The following is a 14,240-nucleotide window of genomic DNA, read 5'->3' on the forward strand; positions in this document are numbered from 1 at the left end:
TCACAGGTCTCATGGAGCTCTCCCATGAAAACATGACTAATTTTATCCAAGACAGCAACCTCTAGATGTGAGGGAGGAAAAGTAGAGAAGCAGCAGATCACATCTCCTCCACACTGGAGCTGAGGGTTGTTTGGGTGATCTGTATTGCTGCTTTCTTTCCAAGCATCTCCCTGCTGGCACTGAATAGAGTCCACACAGTGCCTGTGCCATGGCATAGCTGACTAGAGAGCTTTGCTACAGCATAAAGGGAGTCTGAAACCACTGCAGGAGGCTTAGGAAGCCTGGCCAACACACAGGGCCAGGGCATCTGTTTTCTCAGAGTGCCCTGCAGAGCCCCAGCGCATTGGCACCGTGCAGGACATGGCAGATGAAAAACTGCTTGGGGGCTATTCAAGCACAAAGTGATTTGATTCTAACAGCAGCAGAAAGGATTTCGTCTCAGACTTGTCAGGAGGTCTGGTCTCAGGCGCAGTTCCTTGGATGTGTGCGTTAATGCCTTAATTCCTCGTCAAAAGAGCTGAACAAGTTGAGGGACTCCCTCCCCTGAGAACCTGGTGAAGGGCTACCAGAGGCTCACACCCCAGGGAGCTGCTCCACCAGCAGGTCCAGGCAGCTCTAGCACTGCTGGCACTGATGGAGCAGAGCTCAGTCAAGACTACAGCCGAGTGCCGCTCTTGGTCCAGTGGCTAAAATCGAAGGAGTATGCTCCTGTGTGTCCATTTGGAGGCAAATGAATGGAAGGTGGTGAGACTGGGAAAAGAAGCCTCAATGGTGGCTACAAGTGCTCCCCTCACCTCGCCTGTAGTCTGTGCAAGAGTTAAACTCACCTTGCTCATCACTGCCTCTGAGTAGCTATCATCAATCTGTATAATGGGGCCTTGGCTTTTCTATCCCTGCTGTAGGTCCCCCAGACCCTGACATCTACGTGGAGCCCATCACAGAGGAACGCGCTGCCAGAACCCTCTACCGTATCGAGCTTCTGCGAAAGGTGCGCGAGCAGGTGCTCAAGTGTCCGCAGCTCCACGAGCGGCTCAAGCTCTGCCGGCCGAGCCTCTACCTGCCGGTGTGGTGGGAGTGTGGCAAACATGATCGGGATCTGCTGATCGGCACCGCCAAGCATGGCCTGAATCGCACTGACTACTACATCATGAATGACCCCCAGCTGTCTTTTTTAGATGCATACAGGAACTATGCCCAGCATAAAAGAACGGGGCTCCCAGGCCCAGAAACTCTGTGCTGCCTTTACCAGACTAACTCCAAACTCTACAGTTCCCCTCTGTACAGCCAGGTGGACCGGACTTGTGAACCCCTGGAGAATGAAGCCGAGAGTCAGATCAAGCTAGACACCGTAGACAACACTGTGTCCCAGGCTGGGGGCAGTCCGCCAGACGCAAACTGTGAAACATTCATGTCTAACGTCCAGGACATAATTTCCAGTAACTATGATGAGAGCTCTCTGCCGGACTCGTTGGTATGCATGATGTACGATGAGAAGGCCTGTAACAGCGAGCAAAGCTCCCTTGCCCGAGACAGCCCAAGTTGCACAGATGTTGGAAGCAGCGTTGCTAAACTGTCTGAGGGCAAGCTAGAGGGGGACGAGGATCCGTCCAGCTGCGATGCAGATGCCATGAGAGAGACTCCGTTCCTAGAGGGTTTGCAGGTGGGCTGTGACCAAATGGATAGTCAGAACGAGGAAGCTGAACCTTCACCTTCTACCCCTGAAAGTGACCCTTCACAGAGCATCCCAGCAGAACTCTGTGAAGCCTTGCAGCAGAAGGGAGACCTCACCAGCCCTGCACCAGTGCTGCCTGAGCACGGTGCCATGGAAGGGGTCATAAACATGGGGCTCTACAGTCCCAGTCTTCATAACTATGAAATAAAGGTTCCTCCTGAGAAGAGGTTCATCAGTCTGCTGCAGGAGAAAGGAATGGAGGCAAAGTCAGCGCCAAGTCAGAGCCACAGTGAGGAAGATGATGAGGAAGAAGAGGATGATGATAACTTCGAGGCAGCAGCAGATGTTGTAGAAGACCTGAGTGGCCCCAGGACCAGAAGCAGTTGTGACCCTGAGGCTAATGAACTGGGGGGCGAGGAGCAGAGCTCTGGTCTCCCCACACCCGAGGACACTTGCCCAGAAGATGTGAATGGCGAGAGAGAGTCCCTGGGGCTGGGGACACCCGAAGGGCTGGGGGAGCCCAGGCCAGAGGGCACCCTGCAGCACTCACCAGGCCAGGCTCAGAGCCAGGCTTTCAGCCTGCCTGCGCCTCTGCTGGGGGCCACAGGGGCAGAAGCTCCCGGTGCCCGTAAGGAGGCCTGGGGCCAAGCGGCAGAGGGGCAGGCATGCTGCAGAGAGGCCCTGCACCCTGAGACCCAGGAGGTGAAGCAAGAAGAGTGTGAGAAGAGAGATGAGGGGGAGAAAGCCAGCAGCAGCCAGAGTCAAGGTACAGTCCTGAGAGCTCCCTCTGGTTGACAGTCACCTCCAGCTGGGCTGGGAGGGATCTGCTATTCTCCCTACAGAGCCAAAGCCTTGGGACTGCTGAGACCCTGGAGTGGCCTCTCATCTGCAGGAGTTAGGGTCCCTCTAGCTGATGTGATAGGGGAACAAAGGCTTGGTGGCTGCATTTGCCAGTAGGGCTGGCCAGAACACCCCACCCGGAGCCCCAGCAGCCCTTCTGCCATGAGCATCCCATGGAATGCAGGATGCCCTTCCCTTCCTGACACAGGGCACTGCCTGAGGAGCAGCTCCTGCTGGAAAGGCATGTGCCCTCCTCCTTGCCTGCCCAGGTTATGGGGAAGGTCAGGGATGGGGGCCACTGCAATACAAGCCCCCCAGACTCAGCCCAGGGGAGTGCTGGCCCTTCCTGAGCAGTGTGGGCCACCTGCCATGACCCAGGGCTGCTGCATTTCTTGGTGGCTCGTTGGGGAATGGGACCCTTGTGGAGCCAGCTGGGTGCTGGGGTGGGAAGGTATGGGGAGTTGTTCTGCCCTCGAGAAGGCAAGAGAGGCAGGGTGGTCATGGGCTCTGTTCTCTGTTGCTTTCTCAGATGGTCCTGAGAAGTACTTGGAGGAAGAGAGCAAGAGTTGTGCTTCTGTCCTGCCTGGGGAGATTGATGACCTTCAGGATGCCCGGGCACCGACCATAGCCCAGCTGCTGCAGGAGAAGACACTTTACTCCTTCTCTGAGTGGCCTAAGGTGAGTTAAAATTAACACCGTTTGTATTGCAAGTGCGTAGTCCTGACCAGCAGTGGCTCACACAGCCCCAGCTCTGCCTCCTGATCCTGGGCACACGACTCCCCACATGCTCTAACTGGGGTGCTCTTCACAAGCGCACACGCCATGGACATGCCTGCCCCAAAGCAAAGCTGAGGTCACCAAGGCTGGGTTTGTCTTTAATCCTGAGATGACATACACGAGTCAGTCATTCGAGTCACAGCCTGCCACTGTTCAATTCTGTTTGCAGGACCGTGTGATCATCAACCGCATTGACAACATCTGCCATGCCATCCTGAAAGGCAAGTGGCCTTCCTCCAGCCAGCAGTTTGAGACACAAAGCCTGCTGACGGCTCCAGCAGTAGCCAGCAATGCCAGCATCAGGAACAGCTTTGCCGAGTCAGAAGCCCCCGATACCGGCTTCAATAATGGGGTGTTAATCTCACAGGTACAAAAGGTGAGGGGGGCCCTCGGGCAAGGACAGGCTTGGGACTCTGGGATGAAGCATTGCCCAGAAATGCTCAGGAGTTTCCCAAGCAGGGCCTGGGTTTTCACTGCCTCTTGGTGCCACTTGTGGTGCATAACACATGGATAAGCCACTTGGTCCCCTCCACTGAGGGCTCTTGGTGAGCTCCCCATGCTCTCAGTCCCCCCCCAGCCCTGCTCCCCTCCTAGGAAGGTGGCTGTTCTGCAGCAGCCTCGCAGCTCCTGCAGCTGAAGAAGTGCTTCCAGAGTCAGTACTGGAGCACCCAGCATGGTCAGAGGGAAAAGGGGACGCTGCCCTGGTGTCCCAAAGGTAAGGGTGCAGGAGAGGGCACTGCCCCATCAGTTACCAGCTCTCTCTCATCTCCCCTTTCTGTTGGACACAGCACAGAGACAGAAGCTGCTGGCCTGGGGCCCCATCCTGGCTGCCCAGCAGCTGGCAGAGCACCCAGGGTTATAGCACCTTGGGAGATCAAAGTGTGTGTGAGGGTGCTCCTGCAGCATCCTCACACAGGGAAAGAGAGGTGTGATGTGCCCAGGGAAAGGGCATTCTACAGGGCTCCTGCAGAGAGGCAGAAGAGCCTGACCATTAGCTCAGTGTTAGTTTGAAGAGGTGTGGTCCCTGGGCAGTGCGCAAGCAGCTGTAACCCTCTCCATGGCTTTGATACACACAGGAAGGTTTCCTGACCCCTGCCTTTGCAAAGGATGAGCGGAAGCACAGGAGGCCCTATGAATTCGAGATGGAGAGAGATGCTAAACAGAGGAGCTTGGAGCAGCTAGCAGCAACCCATGCTCATCCACCCATTGTGCTGAACGGCTGGCGCGATGCAGCGGTGGACTTGTCCAGAACCTCTGATGTGTCCCCGGGGAACTCCTCTCCTTTCCCCCTGAACACAAACATGCCCAAACTGGGGACTGTGAACACCCTCCAGGGCTCCCTGGGCATGGACTTGTCTGGAATCCTCCAGGCAGGGTTAATCCATCCTGTCACAGGACAAATTGTAAACGGCAGCCTCCGAAGAGACGATGCTGCCATGAGGCGGAGACGGGGCAGGAGAAAAAATGTAGAAGGGATGGACCTCATTTTCTTGAAGGAGAGGCCTCTTCCAACCAGGCTGCAGGTGCGTTGATGCTTCCCCCTTTCACATGGCCCCAATGGAGTCAGCACGATTTGTCCCATGGTCCACCTCTCCCCTAGAAGCTCTGCTGCCCATGGCAATGCAGGACCTCCTCCAGGACAGCTTGGCTTGTGCTGGAGCAGGCAGGAGCAGATCCTACTCCGGGTGGGAAGAGAAGTTTTCCCCCTGGCTTGCAGCACTCTGCCTGGAGTGCCTGAGTCCTGCTAAGCATTATCAAAAGCAGCTGTCCCACGTCAGGGTGTGTCTAGGGTTAGAGAACATAAGGAAGGGCCCCTGGCTGCATTGAAGCTGTGGCCAAGAGCCTGCTGCACCCTTTCTCCTTCTACCCTGGAATCACTCAAAGAAGACTGGGGCTCTGGGAGCAAGACCAGTTCCTCTAGACCACTTTTAGGAGTGATTTGGGGGAAAATTGGCCCTCCTGGTGATTAGGGTGTTTCCAGGTGCGTTCAGAAGCATCCCCCAGCTCTCTCTGCCCTCCATGCAACCAGTCCTGGAAACTGAGTGGAAGTGTAATGTGGTGGTGGTTGGTGATTTAAGGAACAGGCACTGGGAATATACGGATTAATCTGTGTGATGGGAGCAGATGACCTGCTTTGGGAGCTCTGCTTAGCTGGGTGCGCACGCATCACTATGTGCTGCTGATGGGCTCTCCCTGCTCCTCCCTCCACGTCAGGATGTTCAGGAAGACCAGCCGCAGCCCCCCCAGAACAGTCCCCTCCCCGATGGCCCGGTTGCTGCTACCTCAACTCCACAGCCAGTCCCAGCTGCAGGCAGCCAAGCAGAGAAGGCTGTCCCGAATAAGAGTCTCCTCGACTGGCTCCGTCAGCAGTCTGACTACACACTCGACGTTCCCAGCTTTGGCACAGTAAGGGTGGTCTGTGGTGGCACATGTGTGTGTATCTGCCTTGAGTGTTGCCCTTTGTGTTAGGTTTTCGGAGGTTGCTCTTGAGTTCAGGGCTCCCACGGAGTGTCTCAAAATGCAGCCTTTTCCCCTGTCCCATGGCTTGTGGTGTTCAGCAGGGCTGTTTGGGAGGTTCACCTTACTTCTGGGAGGCGGGCACGGTTCCCTGTACAGCAGTGAAAGGCACTTCCTGAGCTGTGTCCTCCTGCCCCAAGGTCCATTCTCCAGCTGCAGTGCATCTGTCTGTCCGGTGCACAGTTAGTCCAATGTCTTGCAGAAGTGCCAGGGATGGGGAGAGATGGGAAAAGAGATTTGGGATGCTCAAGGTCTGCCTGTGTTGCTCCCTTTCACCTGGGATCATTTTAGACAGTGCTGTTGTTGTAGATAAGGTTCCCAGACAAGAGGAGACCTCCTCTATTTAAAAACTGGACTGAAGCAGCTGTGTTGCAGACTGCAAAAGGCTGCGGTTGCATGGCTGCGGGTGCTGTCAGAAAGCAGAGTGGCAGAGAGTGGGGTGCAAAGTCTGTGTGATTCTTCTTGCCATCTGATAAGCATCCACCTCTTGGTTTCACAGATTGGTTTGCTCCAGGTTTTAGCTTATTTAGCATGTGGTAGGCAGATCATGGGCTGTAAAACAGAGTAGGAAAAAATGTGGTGGTAATACACAAAAGACTCTGCATCTTGATCCTGGAGGATTGTGTGCCTGAAGCAGAGATGCCCTAGAGCTTAGAGAACAGGCAAGCCATTAAGGTTTTGGAGCTTGTTAGAGATGAGAGATGAGGAGCCCAGCATTTGCTCGGACAGGACAGCCCTTGCTTTTCAAAGTCTGGAGATACATGCAGCATTGTGTCCGAGGCCAGACTCCCAGGAGCACGACAAAAAGCAGTCAGATGATGGAGCAGGTGTGGAGGTGCCTTCCTGCTCCTTTCCATCACCCTTGCCTTCCATGGGGGCTTACTGGAGCTCGCCCAGTCTGGCCATGCTGCTGGTGAACCTCTTGCTCCCAGCAAGCCTCCAGTGCCCTGGGCCAGCCCTCCAGGATTTCTTCTGTGAGGGTGGGTGTCGTCTCTCCAGGTAGGACAGATTGACAGCTGCTTTGGGGTACTGTGCAGCTCATCTTGTTGAAGGGCAGGTGAAGCTCAGGGTCTTTTCTTTGACTCTCAGGAATCAGAGCCTGCAGCAGTTCGTTATAATGCTACATCCCTGCAGGCACACTGACGCTGGGACTCAGTGCTTGGCACCACACTCAGGTGTGCAAGAACTCAGCTGTAGCTGTGTAAGTTGTGGGTCGGGAAGGACTCTGATCCCAAAGAAACATGGAGCAGCAGCCCTGCAGTGAGAACAGCTGAAATAGGAGCAAAACAAAGCACAGGTGAGCTGGAGAGAGCAGGTAGCTGTATCAGACTGACATGAGATGGCACACGCAGATCGGTTCTCACTTTCTTTCCTAGCTGTAGTTAGCGCCCCATTTACAGATGCACGTATATGAATTGGCAGCAGGTTACAGTTGTAGGACTGGAGGGTAATTAGAAAGAGCTGGAGCAGTCTAAGCAGGGTACACTGAACACCCCTTTCTACCTGCAAATTAATCGCTCTCGTTTGAGATTTGGCCTTTTGGCAGAGACCAGCTTGTGCCGCTTGCACTGCTCCCGCCCAAGTCTGCAGGGACCCTCTGTTCTTCAGGAGTTCATCTGTGCTGCTCTCCTGCAGGGCTTGTAGCCATCCAGGCTCATTAAGCCATCTAGTCTCATTATCATTGTCTTCTTTGCGCTCCAGAATTTTTCAGACAAGCCCAAGCAGAGGAGGCAACGGTGCAAGGACCCCAGCAAATTGGACATTAACTCACTCACGGGAGAGGAGCGGGTGCCTGTGGTACATAAGGGTACCGGACGGCGGGTAAGCAAAGGCCTGTTCTGCTGTCTGCCCTTGGTGTCTTGAAATGCTTAGCAGACCCCAGGCTCACCTGGAGGGGGATTTAATCCAGAGAAGCCTATGGATGGGACAAAAGTCTGGAAGATGTCACTCTTCTACACTATCCTGTGACACATATGTGCCCAAGGGAACACAGACCTGTTAAATAAGTGACTTTCTATGTGAAATAAGGAAAGTTTGAGCGTTCACCCTTGCCAGGGTACACAGGCGCCGCAATGGCAAAGGGATTCAGCCTTTGGCTTTAAAGCCATCATCAGCACAGCCCTGGCCGGTGCTTCCCATTCTGGATTTGACTGTCCCCCTTGAATTCACTGCAATAGGCCGCAAATTTTAATATTGCCATGCAAATATCTTCGTTTTGTTCCTCCTTATGAGGTGCAGGCAGGGCATACCAATACCCGTCCAAGTGGTGGGCATGCAGGAAGTAGAGGGTTTGAAGGGCTTTTTCTTGCTTACTGAGCAAGGAGCGTGGATTTACTTGTCTGCAGTTTAATCTCCAGTGCACTGATGTTCACCTCTGTGAATGAGAAGGGATGTTCAGGGATACTTTCCACCTAAATTCAGTTCTTAAATACACCCGGGACTGCACTAGGTCAGAAGGTGATGTGACATTAATCATATCTAAAACCAAAACTAAAGAGTGAGGAAGAAAGAGGCTGTTTCAGCCACATCTGTGTTTCCCTCTGTTACACCCACGATGGGCATTGAAGGCCTGGGTGAATTGGTGGGTTTGTCCATTTCTGAGCAGGGCTTTTATGGAAGCTCTGTCTCCATCGCTTGTTCGTGGGGAGGGCAATGGGACGGGCCACAAAGGCTGAACTTGCGTTTTCTCCCTGAACTGTGTGCCTGGAGGCAGCAGGTGCATACTGAGTCCCTCAAAGATGTGTAGCAAGGGAAGAGTCTCTGCCCCAGCCAAATTGCAGCCCAAAGCAAGGAGCTAAGGGAAGTGTAATCGTATTTCTTGTATTATTTTACATAATTCTTTCTGCAATAGAGGTCATCCTTCTGCTGTGTTTTATAGTTAGGGGGAGCCACGGCACCAGCATTGAAGGAATTGCCAAGGTGGCTTGATGCAAACTTGGAGTATGCTGTTGCAGCTGACTGGGCTGACATTGTTAAGCTTTCAGTAAGTTAGAGCTTTTGGAGAAATCTGTATCATGTCATCTTTCTTTCCCCTCCCCATCCCCACAACCTTTCTCCAGTGAGGATCTGGGAGCTGCGAGGCAGGACCTCAGCTGCGCACGCGGGAGGGGATAGCTGCAGGGCCGGCAGCGGGGCCAGCAGCACCGGGGCACTCGCATGGCAGAGAGGGAGGTTGGGCGCCTGCCACAGCTCAGCGGCGCAGCCAGGGGAAGGAGAGAAGAGGGTCAGTGCCCTGGGAACAGGGCGCAGCAGCTCAGGGTGACTGTCCAGAAAGCCTCGGGATGCTTAGAAATAGCAGGGGCAAGATAAACACCCTAGGAGCAGTAATCCACCCTAGGTGCTGGGCAGCAGGGAGTGGACAAAACACATTCTCGCAGGTCAAATTTTCAAAAATGCCCTCAGCCGAGGCTTTTCATCAGCTCCTGCAAACTCTGCCTGTGCAGCCCTGGGCCCGCTAAAGGCCCGCAGGTCACCAGGCCTGAAGGCTCAGACACTGGCATGGAGAAGGGCAGGACAGAGCCTCACCCCACCGCGTTCATTCACCCTGTTTGTCTCGCCAGTCCCTGCCCCGGTGCGTGGCAGAGCCTGTGGAGGAGGAGTGCTCTCCCCTCTGGCACACAGGCGCTGCCAGATCGCCCTCCCCTGCCCTGCGGGCTGGCCTCATCCAGACTTCTCCCTACGGTTCCTCTCGCCTGCTCCCTGTTTTTGTGTCTTCAGTGGTTTGTGTGATGCCCTTGCAGGGGGCTGGAGGGGGAATCAATTGGCTTAGAGGTTTGTACTGCTCTCAAATTTGCTTTTAATTAGTGCTGGAGATTGGCATGGTCTGTCCTACTCACCAGGAAACAGCTCCACATTCAGGCTGGCGTCAGCAGCCTGTCTGGGCAGCCAGCACCTGTGCGGGCTGGGGGCTCTTCTGTACCTTTGTTTGCAGGGGACGGTCTCTTTGCCAGCAGGAGTAGCTGTGTGCCTGGCCACCGCCCCGGGCACCCACTCACGTGCCCTGGTTCAGCGGCTGCATGCCCATTAGCATTCGCACCCCCAAGCCCCATCAGCACTTTGCTTTTGGCGAGTGTGCATCCATCCTGGCACGTGCATGCAGAGGGGCCTCTGGCTGCTCTGGGCGCTTGGGCAGGGGGGAGCCTGGGGTCAGCTGCCCTGCAGAGCCCAGGCATGGTCATGGTCCCATGCAGGTTTTCCTACGTGCCAGTGGGAGCAGAGCAGAAGATTCTCCCTCTTCGGGCAGCAGCTGTGCTGTATAGACTGCCAGGGTCATTTGATTCAAATTTCTGCACTGCAGGTGTCAATGGGAAATACTTTTCCTACCTAAATCAGTTATTGGAAATGGTTCAAAGAATGGCGATATCAAAACTCAAGGGAGCCACAAAGGGAAATGTTTAAATGTCTGTGATGAGGATGCTGGAGTTTAAAACTGCGCTATGGATCCCCTGGCACTGCCCTGCGTAACCGGGCAGTCTCACCCACTTGTGGCCGCTGGGTTTTGGTCCCATATCTGAATGCTCAGAATAACCTTCCTGGCATCTCAGTGAAGCTCTAACCGGGAGCTCCTCAGATAGCATGTCCACTCTCTGTGTGTCATCCCATGCAGCTTTGCTGTCCTGCAGAGCATTGAAAATTTTTCCCTTCACATCTAAAAGACATGATTTTTCACCTGTTGCTGAAGCCACAATTAAAGCTGGGAAGGGAGCTAAGTTGGCATCTGATGCAGAGCTGCCCCGGTGCTTCTCGTGTTGTGAACAGCCGATGCTGAGGGCTCGGGGGAAAATGCAGGGTAAAAACGTGCTTCCTCCTTTCCTCCCTGGGCGCTTTGACACTGCAGTATCATGCCAGGGCAGAGAGAGGGTGTTTTGCATTTGGCAGCATCCCTTGGGGAAAAGTTGTGTGTACCTCTCAAATTCCATATCATGTAGGCAAATATTTCTGTGCTGACACCATCTGGGATGCAGATGCGAGCACAGAGAAGCCAGATTTCCTTTGATGCAGTAATAACTATCGGGTGTTTTCTGTTGTGTGTGTTTCGTTTTCAGGGCTACTTACCCGAAAGCAAATTCAATCGCATCCTAACCGAGCCTGTGCTCCGAGACACGGGGCCCCGACGGAGGGGGAGGAGGCCCCGAAGCGAACTCATTAAAGGCCCTGGCGTCATAGCAGACTCTTCTTCTGGAATGGGACCATTGTTCATGAACGGACTGATTGCTGGGATGGATCTAGTAGGACTTCAGAATATGAGAAACATGCAAGGGATCCCTCTGACTGGGCTGGTTGGGTTTCCTGCTGGATTTGCAGCAGTGCCTGCCGGCGAGGATGTGAAAAGCACCCTGAGTATGCTGCCCATGATGCTGCCGGGCATGGCTACCGTACCACAGATGTTTGGCGTTGGAGGACTTCTCAACCCCCCCATGACAACTACTTGTACTGCAACTGCTCCGACTTCGTTAACAAGCACAACAAAAAGTGGTACAGCCAATGTAGAGAAAGCTACTGAGGATAAACAGAGTAGCCAGGAGGTGAAAAAAGAAACTCTCTCGGAAGACAAGCCTGGTCCTAGTTCGTTTTCTAATCAGACAGAATCCGCAATAACTACCAGTAGTGCTGTAGCTTTTAACCCGTTTCTTATCCCAGGGATGTCTCCTGGACTGATCTATCCCTCAATGTTTCTTTCCCCTGGCATCGGCATGGCGCTGCCCAGCATACAGCAAACCAGGCACTCAGAGGCAGCGAATCTGGAAAGCCAGAAGCGGAAGAGAAAGAAAGTGAAAGGGGAATCGGCAAACCCAGAGCCAGAAACTGTCTCGCTGCCAGAAAAAGAAGCTGCAAACAGTCAAAACTGTACAGAGCAAACACGGCCTTTGTCAGCAGAGAAAGAGCAGGACGGACCAGCAGAGGAGGAGCGCGAAGCGGCTCGCGATACCAATTAGAACTTTTGTTTCATTGAAAAAAAAAAAAAACACAAAAAGATTGTGGCTTGTGAGTTTCTTATCCCATAAACTCTTTGTTACTTACCCTCCTGTCCCGCTCCGCCTTCATAAACCTGTGTTTCCATGAGTAATATTATCTACCTAATTCCCTGTCAGAAAAAAACTCTGGTGACATGTTAATAGTTGCAGGGTCTTGCCACTTTATTAGATAAACAGTGTTGTCTAGCTAGTATGGGAGGCACCGAATTCTCGTTCTGTTTTTCCAGTCGTTCATCCCAGCCGACGATAGCAAATCCAGTACTCGGTCACCCCCCCAGAATTGCTCACTGCTTTGAGACGAAAAAGCAGCAAAAAAACGAGAGCAAAAGAAAAGTCTGTACCTCTTGGTCTACACATGGACAAGGGTATTTCTGTCTACAGTGACACTGAATGAAAAAGCCTGTATTTGGGGGTAAAAAGCACAGCTATAGTAAGTGCTAATGTGTATTTTTGATTTAAAGTATTTCCCTATTTTATCATGGTTACTAGAATAGTAGTATAGACAGAAGTATATAACTAATGATTGAAAATGCATATATTCATTTCTTTGAAAGGAAAAAGCATTACTGGTAGTGATACAATTTCTTTATCAGCCCCACCTCAAAGGTTTGGAGACAAACTGCAGCGAGTGAAAGTATGACGTAGACATTCTTTTATATTTTTTAAAACCAAAGTTTGGTTTTACATTAAGTGGAGTTTAGTTGCCTTTCCTCAATAGCTACAAGAACTTTTCAGCTTGAGCTGGAAAGGTTTTGCACATCTTGCATGAATTTTTTGGGATTACTGTACCTGTAGCTACCAGTTTCTTCATCATTCTGCTAGTGGTCAGTTCTCCTCTATGGCGTTAGTTCTCATCTATGGCATTAGAAGTGCTGTAAAGGTATATTTTTTTCCAGCTGTGAACAGGCCACACTGATTTTAATGCTTTTATATGAACACTGAGGCTTTTTAAGTTTTTATATTTTACACTCCTTACCCCAGAAGCAATGTCCTTTCAGCAAACAAGGAAAAGGCTGTAGGCCAGCTTTCCTGTTCGGGGACTCCTCTAAGAAGGACCGTTGAGACTTTCAGAGCTTAAGTTTCTTCTTTTCTAACATTAGACTGTGAAGAGATGACCGTGGCTTCTTCTCTCCATTCCGTTTGCTATTGAACAGTGTTTCCGAGTCCCACCCCCATTGGCAAATTATTTCGACGTCTGCGTTTTAAACGGACAGGTTTTAATGCCATCGGCCCCCCCGCAGCTCTGGGTACTGAGACACCTCCACAGGCAACTCGACTCATTTCTCCTTCCCCTCACTCCTTGTTCAATTTTTCTTTCACTTGGGCTTGTTCTTATTTGCAGCTCATGGTCTGAGACTTGAAATAAACCCACGGTGGTGCAGCAGTGAGATAAAGGCAGGCTGGTGAGGGAGTTGGGAGCGTGCTAGTAATCGGTTTCACATTTGGTTGTCACAATTTACTGTATTTTTTACGTATTTTCTGTTACAGTTTTGCTAATTTATCAGATGGTCCAAATGTTTTGACATAACTATTTCAGTTTGCATTATTTATTTATGATGCTTTTTGTCATTGTCTTTTATACATTTGGGATTATAAATTATGTACATTTTTAAATTAGCATCTCAAAGAAGTCTGTTACCCATGGCCTAAAAAGCATTTGGTTTATATTTTCATGGAATTTATTCCCAGTTTACTGGATTGGATGATTTTTTTTAAAGTATGTAACCAATCATAATGCAACCCCCCGATAATTAAATGTGTTCTATTTAATAACATCCTTGTAGCATAGATACTGTATCACTATCGACAGATTTCTTAGAAATGCTGCTATCTCTATTTAACTAACATTTTGTTCAGTTTTGCCTCCAGTGGAAGCAGAAAGGGTTTTTTCAGCTGTTAAATCCAAAATCAATATAATTTATTTATGTAAAAAAAAATCACGATTGATATATTTTTGAACCTTTTAAGTACTAACTTTCTTTTTATTCAGTAGAAGAACATGTACTTGCCCTAAATCCTTAAAATACAAATGCTATAAAACTTCATATATCTTCAAAGCCTTACTGTGAATGGATACAGCAATCTCTTCAGAGTCCATTTCTTGTTACGGGATGGTTTTTCCAGGGTTACACGTGTAAGGAACAGGGTTTAAAGTGAAATTTATTTAATTAGCCAGCATGCTCTATACCTTGTTCTTCCCTGTCAGACATGTATGCTACGTCTCTGGGTGTTTAGGCTTCTCTTTGACTGCTACTTTGTGACCCTTTTGCAACCCGATATACTCTGTGGATTATTTAGACTGTAAGGCGTAAGTGGCTTCTTCTTATTTTCCATCATATCCAAAACAAATGCCAAACTTTCACTGGTTTTCATGGCTACTCACACAAACATACATTCTTCACTGAATGTGCTATCAAAATAAACTGTCTGTGCTCTTGAACATGGATAAAAAGAAAAAG

The 14,240-nt window shown here is 51.2% G+C and overlaps 1 protein-coding gene across 9 annotated transcripts in view; it reads left to right on the forward strand.

The window, feature by feature from the left end:
* CHD6 (chromodomain helicase DNA binding protein 6) overlaps positions 1 to 13,826 on the forward strand; it is a 93,976-nt gene extending 80,150 nt beyond the window's left edge. For 4 of the 9 annotated variants that reach the window (XM_075108482.1, XM_075108486.1, XM_075108487.1 and 1 more), the window contains 8 exons: positions 903 to 2,438; positions 3,042 to 3,190; positions 3,459 to 3,665; positions 4,366 to 4,812; positions 5,504 to 5,695; positions 7,508 to 7,627; positions 8,685 to 8,789; positions 10,852 to 13,826. In XM_075108482.1, the coding sequence (XP_074964583.1) occupies positions 903 to 2,438; positions 3,042 to 3,190; positions 3,459 to 3,665; positions 4,366 to 4,812; positions 5,504 to 5,695; positions 7,508 to 7,627; positions 8,685 to 8,789; positions 10,852 to 11,742 (3,647 nt within the window). In that variant the 3' untranslated portion in view covers positions 11,743 to 13,826. The remainder of the gene's footprint in view (positions 1 to 902; positions 2,439 to 3,041; positions 3,191 to 3,458; positions 3,666 to 4,365; positions 4,813 to 5,503; positions 5,696 to 7,507; positions 7,628 to 8,684; positions 8,790 to 10,851) is intronic. The other 5 variants (XM_075108488.1, XM_075108491.1, XM_075108484.1 and 2 more) reach the window with 4 other exon arrangements.
* The last annotated feature ends 414 nt before the right edge of the window (positions 13,827 to 14,240 follow it).

Source organism: Phalacrocorax aristotelis, chromosome 13 (assembly GCF_949628215.1).
Source record: "Phalacrocorax aristotelis chromosome 13, bGulAri2.1, whole genome shotgun sequence".
NCBI lineage: Eukaryota > Metazoa > Chordata > Aves > Suliformes > Phalacrocoracidae > Phalacrocorax > Phalacrocorax aristotelis.